This window comes from Armigeres subalbatus, chromosome 3 (assembly GCF_024139115.2).
Source record: "Armigeres subalbatus isolate Guangzhou_Male chromosome 3, GZ_Asu_2, whole genome shotgun sequence".
Lineage (NCBI taxonomy): Eukaryota > Metazoa > Arthropoda > Insecta > Diptera > Culicidae > Armigeres > Armigeres subalbatus.
This window is the reverse complement of record NC_085141.1, coordinates 150,261,061-150,287,291: the sequence shown is the minus strand read 5'-3', so window position 1 is coordinate 150,287,291 and position 26,231 is coordinate 150,261,061. Positions and strand designations below refer to the sequence as shown.

Genomic DNA, 26,231 nt, shown 5'->3' with positions numbered 1-26,231 from the left:
GATACAGTTGTTGTTTTGTTTTCTCAAGACCACCATGACAAGGTCCCGCTATGTAGACCCTTCATAGAGAGCAAAATCCCATTGAAGGCGCGCCCTTATCAATATGAAATTAATCCAGTCTAGAGAAGACCGAACAGTAAAACTGTTTTTGGCCATGCATCGGAGCCCTAGCCACATCCTTGTCTTGCTTCTAGAATATCACCAGTGGAACATTGAAAACCCAGGATTTAGCTCTGTCTACAAGACCATTTCAAGCAAGAGAATTTGTTCAGTAATGAGAACTTCCGTGTGTTCCTCTCACTACCATTGTTCACCAGTTAAAGCAGAGTTAGTACGTATTTAAACCCCTAACTCGATTTTTCCAGCAGTCAGTTCAGCCTAGGACCGGGTACCCAGGGTTTTAACTAATTGCTTGAAAAGTTGTTTCCACTGCATACAATTTAGCCTCAAACAAGAGGAATTCGAGTCTTTCAACTGTCTGCAAGGTAACATTAATTATGTTTTTTCTGAGACTGCTGTTGGTAGCGAGGACTAAATACGATGAATCCTTAATTACCACAACTTATTGCCCTAGGCTGGGGCTCTGTTTGGTAGATCTTACACCGCAACACACTACGTCAAAGTGATCTACCGTGTTACGGAGTTCCGTGTTACCGTGTTCGTGGAGTTCCTACAGGTCCACAAGTATGAGTACTACGCTCATGACCTCCCCGGAATGTACCCGCTCAAGGCTTTGCTGCGAGGGCTCCACGATATGAAGGTGGAAGAGCTTATCAACGAGCTAGACACCAGTGGCCTCAAACCTGTCGCCGTCCACAAAATCGCTCGCCACGACAGGGCGAGAAAATACCGAGACCAGCTTTACCTGGTCCATCTGGAGCATGGCTCCATCACCTTCAAGGATCTGAAGCTGGTCAGAGTGATTAACTACACCGTCGTCGGCTGGGAGCGATACCGGCTCGTGCACCGTGACGTGACACAGTGCACCAAATGCTACAACGCTGCAACAAGTGTGGCGAACTGCACCCGACGGATGAGTGCGACAAGATGGAGGCGGCCGATCCAAAGTGCGCCAACTGCGGCGAAAAACATCGGGCCACTACGAAGGACTGTCCCAAGTGCGCCGAGTTCGTGGAGATCCGGAAGAGGACTTCCACCAAAAATCAGCCTATGCGTCGAGCAGTTCCACCCCCGGCGCTGAATGAGAGGAATTTTCCGGCCATTACGCCTCCCCGTCGACCGATCCCGGTTCTTCCGCCGCTGCAGCCACACAAACGGCTTACTGCTGCCGCTGGATCGGTTCCATCCGCGACTCCCAATGGATTCCGTCGACAGGACAAGGACAGGACGAGCCCCTTCTGGCTGAACGTGATCCACCGTTCTACACATCAGAGCAGCTAGTTTCAATTTTCACACAACTGGCATCGCGACTACGCGGGTGCAAAACACGCTTCGACCAGGTCTTCACCAGTCATCACCCTCATCGTGGCATACTGCCCAACGCAATCCAAGGAGATCGATGGGACATCGGCCGCCCTCCGCAGAGACATCGTCAAACAAACGCGGCGCCAAGGGCAGTACATCATCGCCGGTGATCTGAATGCAAGACATCAAGCCTGGGGAAACTCAAGGAGCAATCGGAACGGCATGATCTGGAGTAGCGATCTAGAAGAAGGCCATTACACCATCCTGAACCCGGACTCACCCACCCGTTCGTTTCAGCAGATCCGGGGTACATTCGACGCTCGATCTGTTCATCACGAACATGGATGACCAAATATCGCAGCCGGTCGTCTATCAGGAACTGAGCTCTGATCACTATCCGGTGGTGGCCGAAATCCACTCTTCGATCAACCGTCTCTCTCCACTCTCCAGGAGGAACTATCACCGAGTGAACTGGCAGCGGTTTCAGCAGTGCGTCGACAACTCCATCGATTACGAGGTGCGTCCGGAGACGCCGGAAAGTATCGACCGCCAGCTGTGCGCCATCGAAGAGGCAATCTCGATGGCCCGGGAACAACTCGTCCCGGCGGCTCGACAGGTAAGCAACACCCTGACCATCGATACACTCACTAAAGATTTGATTCGATTGCGGAATGTCACTCGCAGGCAGTTTCAGCGTACTGGACTGCCTGAGCTTAAAACACGCTGCAATCGACTCACAGAAATTATCCAGGCCAGAATGGTGGACCTCAGAAGTAACGATTTCTCGAATAAGATCCGCGCTCACCCAGACTGTGCTAAGCCGTTCTGGTTCTAAGCCGTTCTCCGGCTTAGCTACTTCCCATCTTCAGCCTTCTCTCAGGATTATCCAAGCTATTCGAAAGAGCTTTTCATCACCGGTTACTTGAGTTTGCCGAAAATCTCAACATCTTGCTCGAGGAACAGTTTGGTTTCCGACGCGGTCAGTCAACCGTGCACCAACTGACTCGAGTTACCAACGTCCTCAGACGGAACAAGTTCGTCAGGTCATCGTTTTCCCCCACTCTAAATCTCCTAAACATGCTCCGCCTGGGGACTGTAAAATCATCCTCAAAGGCACGACTGTGGAATGGGCCAACGAGGCCGACTACCGTGGCTTGACCCTCGACAGCAAGCTTATTTTCAGGCAACGGCAACGGTGACGAAGAGTGTAACGTCTTGTTGAAACTACTGTATCCTTTGATCAATCGTCGGTCGTCGTGATCGAATACGGCATGCCGGTCTGGGAGAGCTGCGCTAAGACCCACCATCTCAAATTACAACGGGCCCAAAACAGGTTCCTGCGGATGATCATGCACACCTCCCAGGACAAGAACATCTGAGGTCAACCGTCTGGCCGGGATTAAAACATTACATGAGCGCTTTGGTGAGTGCAAGGAAAGGTTCAGGGTTCGTTGCGCCTTCTCGGACCAAGAAGCGATTAGGGCGCTTATAGTCAATTAGGTTATCAAATTTTATGTAAATATTAGTGTAAATAGGTAGCTAGGTTGTCAAATTTTGAAAAATTAACGAATGCCTACATAAGGCTATAATGTAAAATAGAATTTCAAAACAAAACAGACACTGTACAAATAATAAATAAAAATCAAAGCTAAAGGGCCTAAAGGCCAACCACTTCATAATTGTACACCGATGTAAAACACAAAAATACGATACATAAACGGAAATTTAATTGGGTCCTAAAGCCTTACCTCGTTTATGGTTGCAAACGATAGTGCATCGGTCAAGAATACTTGAACCGATGTTATAAAAATCTGGTAAAAGTCTAAATCAGTTAAAATATTATTTTTATGTTTAATATATTTTGAGGGAAATATTGGCCTATGCAACATTTCAGAACGAATCAACCATCAGCCCAAAACGTCAGGCCCATATATTAACTGTCAAAGGTTGAGTCAAGTGCCCTGCGGTGTTTTGCTAGTGCGTTTGAATCCTTACGTCAAACAGGACCGAAAATGTCGAGGAAGCATTTTTCAGCTATTTTCAAATTAAACAATGTTCCTTTCAATGTTGAAGTCAAAATAAAGACTGACGCGTTCAGGATGATTAACTTCATCGTTCCCTGAAATAAAATCGAATATCGGTTCTTCATTTTAGGATCAATTTAGGTTAAAAAAAAAAAACAAAAGTTAAGTGTCAACCTTGTTTGTGACTTTAGGCGGACTGAAGCTCTTTCGAATTTATTGTTCAACGTTGCACTCGAGGGCGCAGAGGAACGGCACTATCATCACACAGCCGCATATGTTCCTGGGCTTTGCGGACGATATGGAGGCTGTTGTCCCACTGAAGAGGAAACGGCGAGGATAAACAGCCATTAACGCTACCAAGACAACGTACATGGTGGGAGGTAGAGATAGAGAAAGACCTAGTGGTGTTGGTGCAGAGGTTGTGCTTGATGGGGATGTGTTAGAAGTAGTTGAAGCATTTGTTTACCTTGGCACGCTTGTGACATGTGCCAATGAAGGCTGCTGCGTATAGGGCCTTCTACGTAACCAGCTTAGGTCCTGCAACATGCAGACGGAAACGAAATTTGCTCTATGTAAAACTTTGATTCTACCAGTGGCCCGGCCCTTTTCTGGACATGAAGCATGGACGTTAAAAGCGGCGGACCGGAGAGCTTTCGGGGTTTTCGAGCGAAAAGTGGTGCGCACAAAAAAAAAACGAAAAAAACTTGACTTGCCTTGGCGCCGAATCGTGAGCTGTAGCAAGTACACAAAGAAGAAAATACTGTGAATCGTATAAAACACTACAAAATACTACACGGCAAACCTCAGTGGGCTGGTCACTCAGTGCGAATGTCGGAAGAAAGAATAGCGAAAATAATATTCCAACAGAGAACCGGATAGGGGCCAGTAGGTCGGAAAGGAAACGTCACAATGTCAAAACATCGTTCTCTCTCTCTCTCTCTCTCCTCTGTGAGTGCCGCTGGGGCCCTGAAAAGGGCCGTTTTGGTATCTGTGGGGGTACGTCTCCGAAAACCTCGCTTGTTCACTTGGAGCTGGTGTACTTGGTGACGGCTTTGGTGCCCTCCGAGACAGCGTGCTTGGCCAGCTCGCCCGGCAGCAGGAGGCGAACGGCGGTCTGAATCTCGCGGCTGGTGATCGTTGAGCGTTTGTTGTAGTGCGCCAGACGGGAGGCCTCGGCCGCGATACGCTCGAAGATGTCGTTTACGAAGCTGTTCATGATGCTCATCGCCTTCGACGAGACGCCAGTGTCCGGGTGGACCTGCTTCAACACCTTGTAAACGTAGATGGCGTAGCTTTCCTTCCTCCGTAGTTTCCGCTTCGGTTGTTTGTCGCCCTTGACGATGTTTTTCTGAGCCTTGGTCCCGCTCCCGCTGCCGCTGCCCGTTGCAGCCGTTGCCGCCTTTTCGCTGCCTTTCCGCCGCCGCCGCCGCCGCCGGTTTTCGGTGCCATGCTTGGGTGGTACTTCGGTGCGTCGTTCGTTCTTTCGAACTGCCATCGGCTTGCCAGTATCCCAGCGCAATGCAGACCGAGGGACCGCCCCTTCGGTGTTCGGTACCATTGGTGACCGCTTGCTGGCACCGCCTTTCGTTCGCTCGATGCCAGTGCTGTTGCGCAAAACCAGTGCCAAGGCATCTTTTCCGGCATCTCTCTCATCCAGTCAGTCATCCAGCCACCAACTGAGCGCGGCGATCATCAAATCAGGCGCAACCAACCAAACAACCAACCAACCAAAACGATGTCTGGCCGTGGCAAGGGAGGCAAAGTCCGGGAAAGCCGAAATCCCGCTCCGTACGCGCTGGGTTGCAGTTCCCGGTTGGTCGCATCCACCGTCTGCTCCGGAAGGGTCACTACGCCGAACGTGTGGGTGCCGGTGCCCCGGTCTATCTGGCCGCCGTGATGGAGTACCTGGCAGCGGAAGTGCTCGAGCTAGCAGGAAATGCCGCTCGCGATAACAAAAAACTCGCATCATTCCCCGCCATCTGCAGCTGGCTATCCGTAACGATGAGGAGTTGAACAAGCTGCTTGCTGGCGTAACTATCGCCAAGGTGGCGTCTTGCCCAACATACAGGCGGTTCTGCTGCCGAAGAGGACCGAGAAGAAGTCGGCCGCCACCACCTGAACACAACAGCCCAAACCCAACCCAACCCAACTACCCGAAAGAAACCGTCCTTTTCAGGACGACCAGTAGCCAATTTCCCAGAAGGAAAGGAAGTGCGAACGCATCCGGGACTTTTGTTATATGTTTTGTGACTATCTTCATTACAGGAGGCGCAATCATTTGCAGGGCTGTTACGTTTTACCAGACACCTGAGAAGGGGCAGCAGGGACAGCAGGAACAGCATGATGTCCAAGGGCTTGACGACCCTCCCCAGCTGTCTGCGAGTCAGGGAGAACTGCCTAGGGCGTGGTGGGATTTAGCAGTGGGCTCTGCTAAAATCCCTCCCAAAAAACCACAAGTGCCCGTAAGCGGACTCTATCAAAGCGACTGTGTGCCGCTTCAAAAGCACAAGCCCAGGGAGGGAGTGCCAACTGGCATGTGGAGTGTCCCTACTTCGGTAGGGTAGTGCGTGAGCTGCTTCGGCAGGGAGTGAGTGATCTGTTGTGCTGAGGCAGGAGTGTCATAGCGAGTCGCCGCCGCTATGGCCACCTCGAAGCGCAGCAGAAGTCTGAGTATGGACTGCACATGCTAAGGTAAGAGTGTCGTAGCGTAGTATCGTTGATTAGTCCCCACATACCGCTATCGACACCTCGAGGCATGGCAGTGGAGTGTTAGAATAAGTTGTGGAGTGTACCTACTTCGGTAGGGTAGCGCGTGAGCTGCTTCGGCAGGGGGTGAGTGATCTGGTTGTGCTGAGGCAGGAGTGTCATAGCGTGTCTCCGCCGCTATTGTCACCTCAAAGCGCAGCAGAAGTCTGAGTATGGACTGCACATGCTGAGGCAGGAGTCGAGGTATCCCATCGACACCTCGAGGCATTGCAGTGGAGTGTTAGAGTGAGCACCCGAAAAAGGGTCACATGGAGCGAATGGTCTTTGGAGAAGCTGCTTCGGCGGCAGGGTAGCAGTGGGTTGTACCCACACACCTACAGTTGTGCACATGTGGTGCATGGGGAGTGTCCCTGCTTCGGCAGGGTAGCGTATGGTCTGCTTCGGCAGTTTTGTGATTGATCTGCTCGTGCTGAGGCAGAGTGTCGTAGCGCAATATCTGTAGGCCCAGGCAGTTACCGCTATTGACACCTCGAGGCATGGCAGCGGAGCGTCCGGGAGAGCATCCAAGTAAGACTCAAATGGAGTGAATGGGGTGCGAGCACCCAAGTCAGTCTCGCGTGGGACGAGTGCCTGTGTGAGCGATAATGAGTGAGTACGCTTAGTACTGCCAAGTAGTACTGCGAGGTAGTTCCTGGGGGAAACGATGGTGGAGCCCAAGGGAGTTTAGTCGGTATTACCGGTAGGGTCGAGTCCGACACTCCAGTACACTTCCGTGTGGTAGTTTGGCAACTACAATGCACGTGTACTGGGTTAGTGTGTAAATGCATTCTCCCTTGTAAAAAAAAAAAAAAAAAAAAAGACACCTGAGAAGGCAACTCAGGTAGTGTGGGGATGGGTTTGTCATGTAACTTTTACCCGACCCACTAAAACCAAAACCCTTTCGCCAGTCCGTACCCCCTGGCCCGCAATTAAGCAATACATCATGGCGAGTTGTGGCGCCTGCCTAGGATGTGGTGGGGTTTGACAGTGGGCCCTGTTAAACCTCTATAAAAAGCTGCATGCATCCGCAAGTAGGCTCCGCCAAACTACCGTGTGCCGCTCAAAGCGCACAAGCCCAAGTCCTGGTGTTAGGTGGGACAAAAAAAACAGCCCTGACAGCCGCCTTTAAAAACGGAAAGCGGAACAGACAAAACTCGATTTTCCGGAGGAAAAAGCGCCAGCAGGAAGATCGAGACCGTGGAGAGACGGAGGAACTGTACCGCGCTAATAACGCACGAAAGTTCTATGAGAAGATGAACCGTTCACGTAAGGGCCACGTGCCACAGCCCGATATGTGTAAGGACACAAACGGGAACCTTCTTACAAACGAGCGTGAGGTGATCCAAAGGTGACATCAGCACTACGAAGAGCACCTGAATGGCGATATGGCAGACAACGATGGCGGTATGGTAATGAACCTAGGAGCACGCGCGCAGGACATGCGACTTCCGGCTCCGAATCTCCAGGAAATCCAGGAGGAGATCGGCCAGCTGAAAAACAACAAAGCCCCTGGAGTTGACCAACTACCAGGAGAGCTGTTTAAACACGGTGGTGAGGCACTGGCTAGAGCGCTGCACTGGGTGATAACCAAGGTTTGGGAGGATGAGGTTCTGCCGCAGGAGTGGATGGAAGGTGTCGTGTGTCCCATCTACAAAAGGGCGATAAGCTGGATTGTAGCAATCCCCAGTTCGAGACAGCAACACGTACGGACGTGTTTTTGCTCGCGCATTTTTCGAAGTGTTTTTTTCTCGTTCTTTCGCTGTTTACGTTTTCGCTTGTCGCGTTGGCGTTCTTTTCTCCCGGACCCGTCAGGGAGACTCGGTGGCCGATTCGGTCGCTGGAAAAGTGCCTAAGCGCACTGCTCTTGGAGGCGCGGGTAACCCCCCAAGCAGCTTTTGCAGAGCAAGGTGTTCTCGCCGTTGCCGCTTGATGACGCCGGCAATCCGCCAAAAAGAGGAAGAAGCAGCAATCGCAGCTGCCGATCCGCCGGATTTACGCCCAAAAATTCGCCAGCTGATCGCTAAGGGGCTGAAATGTACTTTTCGGCTCTGCAGCGAGGGCGTGAAAGTGATGCCGGCCAACAGGGACCATCATCAATCCGTCGTGGAGCTCCTCGAGGTCCACAAGTATGAGTACTACACTCAGAACCACCCCGGCACGAAGCCGCTCAAGGCTTTGCTGCGAGGACTTCACGACATGAAGGAGGAAGAGCTCCAAGCAGAGCTTGAAAGTTGCGGACTGAAGCCAGTAGCCGTCCACAAGATCGCTCGTCACGACAAGGCGAGGAAATATCGCGACCAGCTTTACCTGATCCATCTGGAGCACGGCTCCACTACCTGGAAGGGCCTGAAGCTGGTTGGCGTTATAAATTACACCGCCGTTGACTGGGAGCGATATCGGCCAGTGCACCGCGATGTCACGCAATGCACCAACTGCTTCAATTTCGGGCACGGCACCAGGAACTGCCGCATGAAGCCGCGCTGCAACAAGTGTGGCGAACCCCATCCGACTGACGAGTGCGACAAAATGGAGGTGGCCGATCCCAAGTGCGCCAACTGTGGCGACAAACATCAGGCCACCACAAAGGGCTGCCCAAAGCGAGCCGAGTTCCTGGAAATCCGGAAGAAGGCTTCCACCAGGACCATTCCGAAGAAGAACCGTGTTCCTGTAATCAACGAGGTGAACTTTCCAGCCATCCCGGCTCCCCGTCGGAGAACGAAGCCGTCCCACCGGAAGAATCTGCCCCGCTGTACACTCCGGAGCAACTGATGCCGATCTTCGCGCAGCTCGCCACTCGACTGCGCGGCTGCAAAACCCGATTCGACCAGGTCTTCACACTTGGCATGTTCATCATTGAAAATGGCTGCTAGGGTGGGCCTGGTCAACTGGAACGCTGCTCGCTAAAGAGCAAAACAATCGAGCTGAAGGATTTCCTTGAGGAGAAGGAAATAGACGTGGCGTTCAAAAAACCGGAGGTGAACATCAACATCCCGGACTTCCGCATCGTGCGACTCGACCGGCCGACCAGGGGAGGTGGTGTGGCCATCGCTCTTCGCTACAACATCAACTGTCGTCTGCTTCCAAGCTTCCAGCTCAGTGTCATCGAGGCCATCGGTGTCGAAATCACCACTTCGGTCGGCACAATCGCGCTCATCGCGGCGTACTGTCGCAAGCCAAAGCCGGCGATGGATCATCGGCTGCCCTTCGGAGGGACATCGTCAAGCTGACGCGGAGGCAAGGCCAGTATATCATTGCCGGCGACTTGAATGCCAAACATCAAGCCTGGGGCAACAGTCGCGGCAATCGAAACGGCACCATCTGGAGCAACGACATGGAGGAAGGTCACTATACGATCCTGAGCCCGGATTCCCCCACTCGGCTGAGTCGGTCCGGTGCCCACGCAACGCTCGACCTCTACGTAACAAACCTGAGTGACCACGTCTCGCAGCCGGTTGTATACCAGGAGCTCAGTTCGGATCACTATCCGGTGGTGGCGGAACTGGGCTCCTCGGTCAATCGGCACCAGCAGTTACGGCGGAACTACCACCGAGTGAACTGGCAGCGTTTCCAGCAGTGCGTCGATAACACCGTTGACTACGAGGTGCGTCCGGAGACGCCGGAAAGTATCGACCGCCAGCTGTGCGCTATCGAGGAGGCGATCACGGCGGCCCGAGAGCAACACGTACCGACGGCTCGGCAGGTAAGCAACTCCTTAAACATCGATACACTCACCAAAGATTTGATTCGATTGCGGAATGTCACTCGCAGGCAGTTTCAGCGTACTGGACTGCCTGAGCTTAAACACGCTGCAATCGAATCACAAAAATATCAAGGCCAGAATGGTGGACCTCAAAATAACGACTTCTCGAATAAGATCCGCACTCTCCCAGATTATGCTAAGCCGTTCTGGAAAATGACCAAAATTCTAAAATCCAAGCCTCGGCCCATTCCACCTTTGATCCCACTAGACAATAATGGCTCGAAGGATCGCTTGATAACTCCTGCAGAGAAGGTCGCTGAAATAGGTCGTCACTTCGTCAGCTCACACAATCTTGGGCAGAACATCACCAGTCCTCACGAAGCAGCCGTCAACGAGCATGCAAACAACATCCATTTGATTCCCAACGACTTCTCGGAGGAGTTGGAGATCTCAGCTGGCGAATTGACGGCCTATTGATCAAAAAACATAAAGGCCCCAGGCTTCGACAGCATCCTGAATCTCGAACGCAAACATATGAGTGCTCCGTTCTTCGAGTATCTTTCACTGATCTTTAATCAGTGTCTCCGGCTCAGCTACTTCCCATCGTCCTGGAAGTCAGCGAAAGTCATCCCCATCCGGAAGCCTGGGAAGGATCCTTCCTCTCCCAAAAGTTATCGACCCATCAGCCTTCTCTCAGGGTTATCCAAGCTATTCGAAAAAGCTATTCATCACCGGTTACTTGAGTCTGCCGAAAATCTCAACATCTTGCTCGAGGAACAGTTTGGTTTCCGACGCGGTCGGTCAACTGTACACCAACTGACCCGAGTTACCAACGTCCTCAGACGGAACAAATTTGTCTCGAAAACATCCGCCATGGCCTTACTCGATGTCGAGAAGGCATTTGACAATGTATGGCATGATGGCCTGGTGTACAAACTACAACGCTACAATCTTCCCAGCTACCTGGTGAAAATCATCAACAATTACCTGTCGGCAAGGACATTTCGGGTCTCAATCAGCGGAGCGAGTTCAATGCGCACAACATCGTTGCAGGCGTCCCCCAGGGAAGTATCCTCGGGCCCCTGCTTTTCAATCTGTTCACCTCCGACATGCCAGAACCTCCAGAAGGCGGCATTCTGTCTCTGTTCGCAGATGACACATCCATCGTCTACAACGGTAGAGTGATCAGAGCGCTAGTGGCAAAACTCCAACGAGGCCTGGATGCCCTGACAGAGTACCTCACCAGCTGGAAGATCTGTATCAACGCGGCGAAGACCCAGGTCATCATTTCCCCCACTCCAAATCCCCTAAACTTGTTCCGCCTGGGGACTGTAAAATCATCCTCAATGGCACGACTGTGGAATGGGCCAATGAGGCCGACTACCTTGGCTTGACCCTCGACAGCAAGCTTATTTTCAGGCAGCAGGTTGACAAAACGGTGACAAAGTGTAACGTCTTGTTGAAACTACTGTACCCTTTGATCAACCGCCGGTCGTCATTGTCCCTGAAAAATAAGCTTGCTGTCTACAAGCAAATCATCCTCCCTGTGATCGAATACGGCATGCCGGTCTGGGAGAGCTGCGCTAAAACCCACCACCTCAAACTTCAACGGGTCCAAAACAAATTCCTGAGGATGATCCTCAACACCCCAGGACAAGAACATCCGAGGTCCACCGTCTGGCCGGAATAAAAACCTTACATGAACGCTTTGGTAAGTGTAAAGAAAAGTTTAGCGTCCGTTGCTAGTTCCAATCTAGGTTATCAAATTTTTATTGTAAATATTAGTGTACATAGTAGTTAAATTATCAAATTTTAAAAACACACTAGCGCCTGCTGAAGGCCGTCATGATACATTATATTTTAAAAATTAAGTAGAAACATAAAAATAATAATAATAATAATAATTAAAATTGAAGTTGGAGGCCAAGCCGGCCGATCACTGTACATGTTAAAAATAATTGTAGAACAAAAATTGTGTAAATAAAGAAGAATTTTACTACTACTACTACTACTACTACTGTGAGATTGTAGCAACTACCGCGCAATCACATTGCTGAACGCCGCCTACAAGGTACTCTCCCAAATTTTATGCCGCCGACTAACACCAATTGCAAGAGAGTTCGTGGGGCAGTACCAGGCAGGATTTATGGGTGAACGCTCTACCACAGACCAGGTGTTCGCCATACGTCAGGTATTGCAGAAATGCCGCGAATACAACGTGCCCACACTTCATCTATTTATCGACTTCAAAGCCGCATATGATACAATCGATCAGGACCAGCTATGGCAGCTAATGCACCAAAACGGATTTCCGGATAAACTGATACGGTTGATCAAGGCGACGATGGATCGGGTGATGTGCGTAGTTCGAGTTTCAGGGGCATTCTCGAGTCCCTTCGAAACGCGTAGAGGGTTACGGCAAGGTGATGGTCTTTCGTGTCTGCTATTCAACATCGCTTTGGAGGGAGTAATACGAAAGGCAGGGATTGACACGAGTGGTACGATTTTCACGATGTCCGTCCAGTTATTTGGTTTCGCCGACGACCTTGATATGATGGCACGTAACTTTGAGAGGATGGAGGAGCCTACATCAGACTGAAAAGCGAAGCTAATCGAATTGGACTAGTCATCAACACGTCGAAGACGAAGTACATGATAGGAAGAGGCTCAAGAGAGGTCAATGTAAGCCACCCACCACGAGTTTCTATCGGTGGTGACGAAATCGAGGTGGTTGAAGAATTCGTGTACTTGGGCTCGCCGCCGTACCAAACTGACTATCTACAAAACGCTTATAAGACCGGTAGTTCTCTACGGGCACGAGACCTGGACGATGCTCGTGGAGGACCAACGCGCACTTGGAGTTTTCGAAAGGAAAGTGCTGCGTACCATCTATGGTGGGGTGCAAATGGCGGACGGTACGTAGAGGAGGCGAATGAACCACGAGTTGCATGAGCTGTTGGGAGAACCATTCATTGTTCAAACCGCACAAATCGGAAGACTGCGGTGGGCCGGGCACGTATCCAGAATGTCGAACAGTTATCCGGTGAAAATGGTTGTCGACAAAGAAATGACGGGAACAGGAAGGCGAGGTGCACAGCGGGCAAGGTGGATCGATCAGGTGGAGGACGATTTGCGGACCCTCCGCAGACTGCGTGGTTGGCGAAGTGCAGCCATGGACCGAGCTGAATGGAGAAGACTTTTATGTGCAGCACAGGCCACTCCGGTCTTAGTATGTTAATAAATAAATAAATCATGGGGGGACTATTGAGAACGCTCACGCCTATGCTAACGCACTTGACGTCAATACACACAACCAGGCTTGTAAAATGTCATCTGCATGTCATTTGACTAATTTGCTCATAACTTTCTTTAGAAGCAAAATTTATTCCATAATTTTGAATGTACTCATAACGCTTGAGTAGGGTTATATTTTTGTCCAAGGGTACATTGCTCTAAGTATAACATCAAAGGCTGGAGAGTGAAAACTCTCCAAAATGTCACGTGTCATTTGGCATAATGTCATTTGAATGACATTTTGCCTCCCACGCCCCAGATTACATATTTACAGCAAAGTCTCGTTAGACAAAGTTGTAGGCCCATTTAACCGCTATAAGTTCGTCATACAACATGAATTGATAGCTACCTTCTGAAACAAGTTCTGGGAAAATTATACAAACGAATGCAAATGACATTTGACAACACTGCCGACACAACATCGACTTCAAGGGTGGCTACCTCACCACCCGTCGATCGCAAGCTATGATAGTAACCTCTGGGTGAGCAAAGTGTTCACTGCATCACAGGTGCCCTTACTGCACTCGTTGGTTTTGTTCAAGACGCCACCACCGCTGCAGTTTCGACATAATCTGTTGAGATGCTGTGTTCACCGCATTCCATATAGCTTCCTCCGGCACATCCTCTCGACGAGGTTGTCCGGGGTTGTATCCATACCACTAATGAGCAGCATGGCATTGCGTTCTACCTCGAATCATGGAGCAAGCATGGAGTGCATGAGCGTGAATCAAGTGTTTGGGTGAGCATACAAGTCAGACTCACACGGTATGAGAGAGGCGGGCATACAAGTCAGCCCCACATGGCATGAGAAGGGTGGGCACACAAGTCAGACCCACACGGCATGACAGAGGTGCAGCAGAGTATGTACGGTGTGTTTGAGGGTGCAATAGAGTGAGCACCCAAGTCAGTGTGAGCGAGAATGAGCGAGTACGTTTAGTACTGCCACCCCAGAAGTAGTACTGGGAGGTAGTTCCTGGGGGAAACGATGGCGGAGCCCAAGGGAGTTTAGTCGTCGGTATTACCGGTACGGTCGAGTCCGACACTCCAGTACACATCCGTGTGGTAGTTTGGCAACTACAATGCACGTGTGCTGGGTTAGTGTGTAAATGCATTGTGTTGTGTGTTGTTGTTGTGTAACGGTTGTAAACGGTAAAACGTTACTACTGCTACCACTACTACTACTACTACTACTACTACTACTACTACTACTACTACTACTACTACTACTACTACTACTACTACTACTACTACTACTACTACTACTACTACTACTACTAGGTAGGCGGTCGACTAGGAGGAGTCCCCCATGGTGTGTGGACTTCTCCTTTTCGCCTAACTGCGTTTTCCCGGTCCAGTCCAGCCCAGGACTCTACTACTAACTATCAGTCAGTCAGCCAGCCAGCCAGTCAGTCAGTCAGTCAGTCAGTCAGTCAGTCAGTCAGTCAGTTAGCCAGTCAGCCAGTCAGTCTACAGAATCAAATTGCAAATCAGTCCCGAAACGATGCAATGCTTTGATGAAGTAAATATTGATTTGATTAAATTTTTGGTAATATAATTTTATCATAATTCCTTCAATTAGGTAGTTTCCTAGGTAGTAAGTTTTCACCAATATTTAGCCTCTTTGGATTTTGATAATGACTTATAGTGATGCTAGGTCTTCAATCGATATTTAATAAAGTTTTATCGCTTTTCTCAAATTCCTGCTTATTTTCAAGTGTTTGTTCAAAAAAGTCTTACGAGCTGTAAATAATTTTCTTTAATTTTATCAACAATCCTTACTGCTTTTACAATAAATATTCTGGTAAAATTGCGAAGAATCCAGAAGAATGCTTCCATATTTTCAGGAACTTTTATGAAGTCTATACTGTTAGATCGTTAGAAGGAACAAACAAATTAGACATATGCACATTATTTAGGTAATTTTGTTTAATGGCTCATCAATGAACCATTTTGTAATCTTTTAAATATGTTTTCCCTGTATCAACGGTTTCGTGCAATACAGGCACAACTCGAGATCTGAAAATGTTCAGAAACAACGTTAAAAATCTTTCATATTTCGACTTCCATGGATATTTTTGCATGTCTTGGTTCATCAGGATTACTCTTATATGTTTCAATTGAAAACTAAAAAAAAAAAACAATAAATTAGAGGTATACAATTTTTTCGAAAAATCGACAAATGTTGATGCATTGTGAATATCGACCTGAGTCTTTGTCAAGTGTTACTTCATACCGTTTTCTGTGCTTTGCGAGTTGTGCCAGTATTGCACGAAACCGTCGATATGTGCACTTTTCATTATTTTCCTCCCACATAGCTTCTGGGGTGCAATCAATATCTCAAAACCTTTCCGACTAAACAGCAGTTAGAACTATCGAAAAGCCTACCGGGAATTTATTTTGTCGACTAGAGTGGTCTGGTCACCCTGCTGTAAGCACCCTCAAAGCAGGCGATTCATTCCCAGTCGTCGGCCCAAGCAATCTCTTTCGTCATGCGCTCTAGTGGCCCTGAAAAGGGCCTTTTTATTGTTTGTCGTCTGCTGCACTGCGCTGCGTTCACCGCTCGCCACGGATCCGACGAGCAAGCTGGATGTCCTTGGGCATAATGGTGACACGTTTCGCGTGGATGGCGCACAGGTTGGTGTCTTCGAATAAACCGACCAGATATGCCTCGCAAGCTTCCTGCAGAGCCATTACGGCCGAGCTCTGGAAGCGCAGGTCGGTTTTAAAGTCCTGGGCGATTTCGCGGACCAAACGCTGAAAGGGAAGCTTGCGGAGTAGCAGCTCGGTGGACTTCTGGTAGCGACGGATTTCACGCAGGGCGACAGTGCCCGGCCGGAAACGGTGTGGCTTTTTGACCCCACCGGTGGCCGGGGCACTCTTGCGAGCTGCTTTGGTTGCCAGCTGCTTGCGGGGGGCCTTTCCACCGGTTGACTTCCGGGCGGTTTGCTTGGTGCGAGCCATAGTCGGTTACTTGGTTGGATGACTCTGCGGCGTGCTGTGCTCCTGTTCAGAAATACCCCGCTGACAGCTGGTTTTGTGCAAATTCCTTACCCTACCAAGCCCCGCCCCGCTCGTAACGGGTGCGTAATCGGTCGACTACGAAAAAAGAAAAAACCTGGAAATTATGCTAGCAGACACGCACACACGCACACCACAGCATTATGACCGGTCGCGGTAAGGGTGGTAAGGGACTCGGCAAAGGAGGCGCCAAACGCCATCGGAAGGTGTTGCGCGACAACATCCAGGGCATCACCAAGCCCGCCATCCGTCGGCTGGCTCGCCGTGGGGGGGTCAAGCGTATCTCCGGGCTTATTTACGAGGAAACCCGCGGTGTGCTAAAAGTGTTCCTGGAAAATGTCATCCGGGACGCTGTCACCTACACCGAGCACTCCAAGCGCAAAACGGTCACCGCCATGGATGTCGTCTATGCTCTGAAGCGCCAGGGACGCACGCTGTATGGCTTCGGTGGCTGAGCGCACCCGTCCACGCCCGACAATAACCCAACGGCCCTTTTCAGGGCCACCGAACAGCTAGGCCAAGAAGAAAGGGATTGCGCGGTCGCAAGAGAGAGAGAGCGTGTCATAATAATAAAGAATTATTGGCAGTGGCTGGTTCTCGACCCGCCGCTACCAGCATCCGGGCGCTATCGTATATACGCAAACAGCCGGCATGAGTTACCCGCCTGTATGGCCGAAAGACGATCTAACGCGGGTTTGCTCAAAATTAGGAACTTCTTATGGAAAACTATTTGGTACCGATGAAGGTGCCTAATTTTGGGAGATCGAACCTTAGACGCCTTTCGCCGTACTGATTTCAGAAAGTTAACTCCTGGTGTGCCGCTGTAAGTACGCTCAAAGCAGGCCATTCATTGGTATTGCATGCTAGCCGTACTACAATGCTACCGTATCTTCGATGGCTCGCAACTGCTGGAACATGGGGCTTTTCTATGCCTGCCCCATTGCACACAAATAGGATACAGTGTGCTGTATCCTAGAGTCGAACTCCAGCCAGCGGTAAATACCCCTCTCCTCTTGGGATCCAAAGTGGTAGCCCTGAAAAGGACTGATTGGTTTGTGTTTGTATCGGGCCTCTACCTCTTCTTACCATCAGCGGCGGTGGCCTTCTTCGGCACACACACACACACACAGCCCGAACAGGTGTAATGGTGTGCAGCTGCTGGACTGCCTGACCCGGTCGAGACTGACAGTAGTCCTGGACTGGGGAAAAGGAAAAGTCCACCAACGAGGAGACACGCGCACAAGCCGGTCTCGTTCATCGTTGGCGCGCACTCTCTGGCCAGGCGCAGCGCACGGAACAGCCAGAGCTGACTGACTGATTGACCGGTGGCAATCCCAAAGGATACAGTCATGCCCAAAACATCCTCGAACCGGGCCGAAAATCAAACTGGAAGATGATTTCGTTCGCGACAGCGGTAAATACCTCTCCTCTTGGGATCCAAAGTGGTAGCCCTGAAAAGGACTGATTTTGCTTGCGGTTCGCGATTGATGATCATGATCATCGACGGTGTCGGGCCTTTACTTCTTCTTACCACCACCAGCGGCAGCCTTTTTCGGTACAGCAGCGGGAGAAGAAGCTTTCTTGGCGGCGGAAGCAGCTTTCTTTGGTGGCGGCGATCTGGTTTTCGCGTGTTTGGTGGCCTTCTGCTTGACGGTAGCAGCCTTTCCACGCGTCCACTCGCGGCGGTGGCGCTTTTCTTGGGCACTGCCACCTTCTTCTTCTTCCTCTGTTTCGCTGCCGTCTTCATGGTGGTGTCATCTTGGACTTTTGCTTTCCGGCTGGTGTGACTAGCAGCGTCCGCAGCCGCCGTTGCCTTCACCAGCTTGAACGATCCGGAAGCACCCGTTCCCTTGATTTGGACAAAGGTGCCCTTCTCGACACCGCCCGGAGAGCCTTCCGGAGGAATGGAGCCAGCTTGACGACATCGCACTTGTAGTTGGCCCCGATATACTTCTTGATGGCCTGCAGGGACGATCCGTGGCGTCCACCTTTCAACGTTTCGATGGCAGTGGTCACCATTTCCGACATCGGTGGATGGGTCCGTGGTAGGTTCAGATTCCGTTTACCTTCTCCCGAACTTTTCTTCGTACCAGCGCGTGGTGAAGCAACGTTGGATGCGATTGCGTCGGTCGTCGTGACAGCGGCAACTTCAGACATCTTGCTACTGTGATGCGGCGGGTAGTCGTACGTGGTCGATCGAAATCAGCAGAATGAGTGCTGGCAACACATTTTCGAAGGTGGTGCGCGATTTATGATGTCTGTGTTAGGGATGGGCAATCACGAATCCGTGAATGGCTCTGGCCATTTCGGACCGTTCCAGCAAATTGAAATCGACCCATTCGCCGGTTACGAGAGGCTTCCGATCGGTTTGGTCAACCAGTGGTCAAGCTCTGTCGGTACACTCGCCGCCCAGCGGACTCCGTCCGGGTTTGTTGTTCGAAATGGTCCCATCCAAATCGATTCTCCGCGCAGTGCGATGAAATTCCAAACCCCGACGCATAAGAAATCCGGCTCATTTATCGACATTTCAGAGTTTCACACACAAACACACACACACACACACACACACACACACACACACACACACACACACACACACACCTCGAGGCATTATGTAAAAATATGTTAATAACGAAAAAATGGAATAAAATTATTGTATACGAAATACGGAATGACAAAAATCGAAATACGGCCCGTCAGCTTTAGTATTAACTCGGAAATAAAAGGAGTAATTCGAAAAATGAAGCTAGTTTGACATGGGCGCCTTCGAGGAGGCATGGATTAATTTTGAAATTTGAAAACCTAACTACTTATTTACACGAATATACGCAATAGTCAGAGATCCTTGTAGAAACTCGGGCGCAACTTTCCAGCGTCACGAATTCACGAACCAACAGCACGATGCGTTTCAATATCTTGTCCATCGCTTGTCAGTTGAAGGAGTTGCCGAACAGTACCACCAGAAGCTGGACGGGCGGACAGATTGTGGGAAAATATCCACGAAGCTGTGAGTACAACAGCGCAGGAAGCGTTAGGCACTGCACAGCGACGCCAACGAAATGGTAGCAAGGGTCTGAAGAGAAACGAATCCACCGCAGAGAAAAAAGGCAACACGAAGAGAGTGTGTGATAGGTGATGCGCAGGAGAGCATGGATAGAAACGATATGCGGAGGTTTTACGCAACTGCCAATGGCGCGGGGCATTGCGGACGAAGTGTCATTCTTGTCGACTATAGTTCGAGACAGCAGCACGTACGGACGTGTTTTCTTTCCAAGTGTTTTTCTCGTTCGTTCGCTTTCGTTCGTTTTCGCTTCGTCGCGTTGGCGTTATGTGCTCCCGGACCCGTCATGGGAGACTCGGTGGCCGATTCGGTCGCACTGCTCTTGGAGGCGCGGGTAACCCCTCCAAGCAGCTTTTGCAGAGCAACGTTGCCGCTTGATGGCGCCGGCAATCCGTTGAAAAAGAGGAATAAGCAGCAATCGCAGCTGCCGCAGGTGCAACCGGAGCGGAAGGAGAAGTGCCCGCCCGTGTTTGTGAAGGGCGATCCACCGGATTTGCTGCCGAAAATCCGCCAACCTATGGGAAAGGGCCTCGAGTGCACGTTCCGGCTTTGCAGCGAGGGAGTCAAGGTGATGCCTGCTGCTAATCAAGATCACCACAAGTCTATCGTGGAGTTTTTTTTTCCTGTTCGGGTGTGCCACTGCGACCAATTATTAGATCTATTGTAGCGTTACCCGTATCCTTAGTGTTTAAGTGCATGTCGAATTACTCCAGCGCTATTGAGAAGCAATGCAGTATCGGTTTCGATACAGTTGTTGTTTTGTTTTCTCAAGACCACCATGACAAGGTCCCGCTATGTAGACCCTTCATAGAGAGCAAAATCCCATTGAAGGCGCGCCCTTATCAATATGAAATCAATCCTGTCTTGAGAAAACAGAACAGTAATACTGTTTTTGGCCATGCATCGGAGCCCTAGCCACATCCTTGTCTTGCTTCTAGAATATCACCAGTGAAACAATGAAAACCCAGGATTTAGCTCTGTCTACAAGACCATTTCAAGCAAGAGAATTTGTTCAGTAATGAGAACTTCCGTGTGTTCCTCTCACTACCATTGTTCACCAGTTAAAGCAGAGTTAGTACGTATTTAAACCCCTAACTCGATTTTTCCAGCAGTCAGTTCAGCCTAGGACCGGGTACCCAGGGTTTTAACTAATTGCTTGAAAAGTTGTTTCCACTGCATACAATTTAGCCTCAAACAAGAGGAATTCGAGTCTTTCAACTGTCTGCAAGGTAACATTAATTATGTTTTTTTTCTGAGACTGCTGTTGGTAGCGAGGACTAAATACGATGAATCCTTAATTACCACAACTTATTGCCCTAGGCTAGGGCTCTGTTTGGTAGATCTTACACCGCAACACACTACGTCAAAGTGATCTACCGTGTTACGGAGTTCCGTGTTACCGTGTTCGTGGAGTTCCTACAGGTCCACAAGTATGAGTACTACGCTCATGACCTCCCCGGAATGTACCCGCTCAAGGCTTTGCTGCGAGGGCTCCACGATATGAAGGTGGAAGAGCTTATCAACGAGCTAGACACCAGTGGCCTCAAACCTGTCGCCGTCCACAAAATCGCTCGCCACGACAGGGCGAGAAAATACCGAGACCAGCTTTACCTGGTCCATCTGGAGCATGGCTCCATCACCTTCAAGGATCTGAAGCTGGTCGGAGTAATTAACTACACCGTCGTCGGCTGGGAGCGATACCGGCTCGTGCACCGTGACGTGACACAGTGCACCAAATGCTACAACGCTGCAACAAGTGTGGCGAACTGCACCCGACGGATGAGTGCGACAAGATGGAGGCGGCCGATCCAAAGTGCGCCAACTGCGGCGAAAACATCAGGCCACTACGAAGGACTGTCCCAAGTGCGCCGAGTTCGTGGAGATCCGGAAGAGGACTTCCACCAAAATCAGCCTATGCGTCGAGCAGTTCCACCCCGGCGCTGAATGAGAGGAATTTTCCGGCCATTACGCCTCCCCGTCGACCGATCCCGGTTCTTCCGCCGCTGCAGCCACACAAACGGCTTACTGCTGCCGCTGGATCGGTTCCATCCGCGACTCCCAATGGATTCCGTCGACAGGACAAGGACAGGACGAGCCCCTTCTGGCTGAACGTGATCCACCGTTCTACACATCAGAGCAGCTAGTTTCAATTTTCACACAACTGGCATCGCGACTACGCGGGTGCAAAACACGCTTCGACCAGGTCTTCACCAGTCATCACCCTCATCGTGGCATACTGCCCAACGCAATCCAAGGAGATCGATGGGACATCGGCCGCCCTCCGCAGAGACATCGTCAAACAAACGCGGCGCCAAGGGCAGTACATCATCGCCGGTGATCTGAATGCAAGACATCAAGCCTGGGGAAACTCAAGGAGCAATCGGAACGGCATGATCTGGAGTAGCGATCTAGAAGAAGGCCATTACACCATCCTGAACCCGGACTCACCCACCCGTTCGTTTCAGCAGATCCGGGGTACATTCGACGCTCGATCTGTTCATCACGAACATGGATGACCAAATATCGCAGCCGGTCGTCTATCAGGAACTGAGCTCTGATCACTATCCGGTGGTGGCCGAAATCCACTCTTCGATCAACCGTCTCTCTCCACTCTCCAGGAGGAACTATCACCGAGTGAACTGGCAGCGGTTTCAGCAGTGCGTCGACAACTCCATCGATTACGAGGTGCGTCCGGAGACGCCGGAAAGTATCGACCGCCAGCTGTGCGCCATCGAAGAGGCAATCTCGATGGCCCGGGAACAACTCGTCCCGGCGGCTCGACAGGTAAGCAACACCCTGACCATCGATACACTCACTAAAGATTTGATTCGATTGCGGAATGTCACTCGCAGGCAGTTTCAGCGTACTGGACTGCCTGAGCTTAAAACACGCTGCAATCGACTCACAGAAATTATCCAGGCCAGAATGGTGGACCTCAGAAGTAACGATTTCTCGAATAAGATCCGCGCTCACCCAGACTGTGCTAAGCCGTTCTGGTTCTAAGCCGTTCTCCGGCTTAGCTACTTCCCATCTTCAGCCTTCTCTCAGGATTATCCAAGCTATTCGAAAGAGCTTTTCATCACCGGTTACTTGAGTTTGCCGAAAATCTCAACATCTTGCTCGAGGAACAGTTTGGTTTCCGACGCGGTCGGTCAACCGTGCACCAACTGACTCGAGTTACCAACGTCCTCAGACGGAACAAGTTCGTCCAGGTCATCGTTTTCCCCCACTCTAAATCTCCTAAACATGCTCCGCCTGGGGACTGTAAAATCATCCTCAAAGGCACGACTGTGGAATGGGCCAACGAGGCCGACTACCGTGGCTTGACCCTCGACAGCAAGCTTATTTTCAGGCAACGGCAACGGTGACGAAGAGTGTAACGTCTTGTTGAAACTACTGTATCCTTTGATCAATCGTCGGTCGTCGTGATCGAATACGGCATGCCGGTCTGGGAGAGCTGCGCTAAGACCCACCATCTCAAATTACAACGGGCCCAAAACAGGTTCCTGCGGATGATCATGCACACCTCCCAGGACAAGAACATCTGAGGTCAACCGTCTGGCCGGGATTAAAACATTACATGAGCGCTTTGGTGAGTGCAAGGAAAGGTTCAGGGTTCGTTGCGCCTTCTCGGACCAAGAAGCGATTAGGGCGCTTATAGTCAATTAGGTTATCAAATTTTATGTAAATATTAGTGTAAATAGGTAGCTAGGTTGTCAAATTTTGAAAAATTAACGAATGCCTACATAAGGCTATAATGTAAAATAGAATTTCAAAACAAAACAGACACTGTACAAATAATAAATAAAAATCAAAGCTAAAGGGCCTAAAGGCCAACCACTTCATAATTGTACACCGATGTAAAACACAAAAATACGATACATAAACGGAAATTTAATTGGGTCCTAAAGCCTTACCTCGTTTATGGTTGCAAACGATAGTGCATCGGTCAAGAATACTTGAACCGATGTTATAAAAAATCTGGTAAAAGTCTAAATCAGTTAAAATATTATTTTTATGTTTAATATATTTTGAGGGAAATATTGGCCTGTGCAACATTTCAGAACGAATCAACCATCAGCCCAAAACGTCAGGCCCATATATTAACTGTCAAAGGTTGAGTCAAGTGCCCTGCGGTGTTTTGCTAGTGCGTTTGAATCCTTACGTCAAACAGGACCGAAAATGTCGAGGAAGCATTTTTCAGCTATTTTCAAATTAAACAATGTTCCTTTCAATTTTGAGTCAAAATAAAAACTGACGCGTTCAGGATGATTAACTTCATCGTTCCCTGAAATAAAATCGAATATCGGTTCTTCATTTTAGGATCCAATTTAGGTTAAAAAAAAAAAACAAAAGTTAAGTGTCAACCTTGTTTGTGACTTTAGGCGGACTGAAGCTCTTTCGAATTTATTGTTCAACGTTGCACTCGAGGGCGCAGAGGAACGGCACTATCATCACACAGCCGCATATGTTCCTGGGCTTTGCGGACGATATGGAGGCTGTTGTCCCACTGAAGAGGGAAACGGCGAGGATAGGCTTAGCCATTAACGCTACCAAGACAACGTACATGGTGGGAGGTAGAGATAGAGAAAGACCTAGTGGTGTTGGTGCAGAGGTTGTGCTTGATGGGGATGTGTTAGAAGTAGTTGAAGCATTTGTTTACCTTGGCACGCTTGTGACATGTGCCAATGAAGGCTGCTGCGTATAGGGCCTTCTACGTAACCAGCTTAGGTCCTGCAACATGCAGACGGAAACGAAATTTGCTCTTCCTATCATTGTGAAGCAAAATTCACAAAGCGTAGGATTGTTCACCCTTTCAAGGGAACGTGAGCTGGGTTTAGACCGTCGTGAGACAGGTTAGTTTTACCCTACTGGTGTGCGAATGGAAAACACGGCGCGCGCTATCTTAACGGAAATGCTGTGCAGTACGAGAGGAACCACAGCTTCGAACCACTGGCTCAATACTAGTTCGACCGGACTTTGGTATAACGCTACGTTCGTTGGATTATGCCTGAACGCCTCTAAGGTCGTAACCAAACCGAGCTGATAGTTACCATAGGTGGTCGGTGATTATGTGGCAGAGAAACATACAAGACCTGCTAGCGTGATCTCACGTTGGCATCTTATTGCATGCAAACACGCAGACAAAGCCCTCGCGCGCGATGTCATACAGCAAGTATTCTGCGATACTGGAACGCTGGTGGCACTGCTCAGCATCAATATATGATTTCGATACCTGAGACCTCCTACAAACGATAGGTTTACAGGCTGGGAGTTGCGAGTTGCAGAGAGGTGTACATTTCGATCCTCTCAGACTACCCTTGCTTGGGGCAGCAGGGACAGCAGGGACAGCATGATGTCCAAGGGCTTGACGACCCCTCCCCAGCTGTCTGCGAGTCAGGGAGAACTGCCTAGGGCGTGGTGGGATTTAGCAGTGGGCTCTGCTAAAATCCCTCCCAAAAAACCACAAGTGCCCGTAAGCGGACTCTATCAAAGCGACTGTGTGCCGCTTCAAAAGCACAAGCCCAGGGAGGGAGTGCCATCTGGCATGTGGAGTGTCCCTACTTCGGTAGGGTAGTGCGTGAGCTGCTTCGGCAGGGAGTGAGTGATCTGTTTGTGCTGAGGCAGGAGTGTCATAGCGAGTCGCCGCCGCTATGGCAGCCTCGAAGCGCAGCAGAAGTCTGAGTATGGACTGCACATGCTAAGGTAAGAGTGTCGTAGCGTTGCTACCGCTATCGACACCTCGAGGCATGGCAGTGGAGTGTTAGAATAAGCTGTGGAGTGTACCTACTTCGGTAGGGTAGCGCGTGAGCTGCTTCGGCAGGGAGTGAGTGATCTGGTTGTGCTGAGGCAGGAGTGTCATAGCGCGTCACCGCTATTGTCACCTCGAAGCGCAGCAGAAGTCTGAGTATGGACTGCACATGCTGAGGTAGGAGTCGAGGGACCTATCGACACCTCGAGGCATGGCAGTGGAGTGTTAGAGTGAGCACCCGAAAAGGGTCACATGGAGCGAATGGTCTTTGGAGAAGCTGCTTCGGCGGCAGGGTAGCAGTGGGTTGTACCCACACACCTACAGTTGTGCACATGTGGTGCATGGGGAGTGTCCCTGCTTCGGCAGGGTAGCGTGTGGTCTGCTTCGGCAGTGGTGTGATTGATCTGCTCGTGCTGAGGCAGGAGTGTCGTAGCGCAATATCTGTAGGCCCAGGCAGTTACCGCTATTGACACCTCGAGGCATGGCAGCGGAGCGTCCGGGAGAGCATCCAAGTAAGACTCAAATGGAGTGAATGGTGTGCGAGCACCCAAGTCAGTCTCGCGTGGGACGAGTGCCTGTGTGAGCGATAATGAGCGAGTACGCTTAGTACTGCCGTCCCCCCAGAAGTAGTACTGCGAGGTAGTTCCTGGGGGAAACGATGGTGGAGCCCAAGGGAGTTTAGTCGGTATTACCGGTATGGTCGAGTCCGACACTCCAGTACACTTCCGTGTGGTAGTTTGGCAACTACAATGCACGTGTACTGGGTTAGTGTGTAAATGCATTCTCCCTTGTAAAAAAAAAAAAAAAAAAAGACTACCCTTGCTTGGAGGTTGTGTTGTGTTGTTGTGTGGTTGTGTAACGTGGTTGTAAACGGTAAAACGTTACTTCTGCTACCACACTACTACCTAGGTAGGCGGTCGACTAGGAGAAGTCCCCCATGGTGTGTGCGCACTTGTGAGTGCGCGTGCACCGTGGTGTGTGGACTTCTCCTTTTCGCCTAACTGCGTTTTCCCGGCCCAGTCCAGTCCAGCCCAGGACTCTAGTACTAACTGTCAGCCAGCCAGTCAGTCCAGTCAGTCAGTCAGCCAACTGCAAGTGTATGGGATCCATTCCGGAACTGGCGGTAGTGTCACGATAGGGCAAAGATGTCTAACGGTCTACTAGGTCGGTCGACTAGGAGAAGTCCCCCATGGTGTGTGCGCACTTGTGAGT

General features: G+C 50.3%; 3 protein-coding genes across 3 annotated transcripts; 1 reads left to right on the top strand and 2 right to left on the bottom strand.

The window, feature by feature from the left end:
• Positions 1 to 4,392: 4,392 nt before the first annotated feature.
• On the bottom strand, positions 4,393 to 5,187 carry LOC134224511 (histone H2B-like). Its single transcript, XM_062703879.1, has one exon. The coding sequence runs from the start codon at positions 5,005 to 5,007 to the stop codon at positions 4,471 to 4,473; it is 537 nt and encodes a 178-aa protein (XP_062559863.1). The 5' UTR covers positions 5,008 to 5,187; the 3' UTR covers positions 4,393 to 4,470.
• An 11,088-nt stretch (positions 5,188 to 16,275) lies between these two features.
• LOC134224517 (histone H4-like) lies at positions 16,276 to 16,682 on the top strand. The gene has a single exon (XM_062703883.1). The coding sequence runs from the start codon at positions 16,350 to 16,352 to the stop codon at positions 16,659 to 16,661; it is 312 nt and encodes a 103-aa protein (XP_062559867.1). The 5' UTR covers positions 16,276 to 16,349; the 3' UTR covers positions 16,662 to 16,682.
• Positions 16,683 to 17,723: 1,041 nt separating this feature from the next.
• On the bottom strand, positions 17,724 to 18,363 carry LOC134222049 (histone H1-III-like). Its single transcript, XM_062701199.1, has 2 exons — positions 18,036 to 18,363; positions 17,724 to 17,947 (listed from the first exon to the last, which is right to left on the bottom strand). The coding sequence occupies exons 1-2, from the start codon at positions 18,361 to 18,363 to the stop codon at positions 17,724 to 17,726; spliced, it is 552 nt and encodes a 183-aa protein (XP_062557183.1).
• Between the last annotated feature and the right edge of the window lie 7,868 nt (positions 18,364 to 26,231).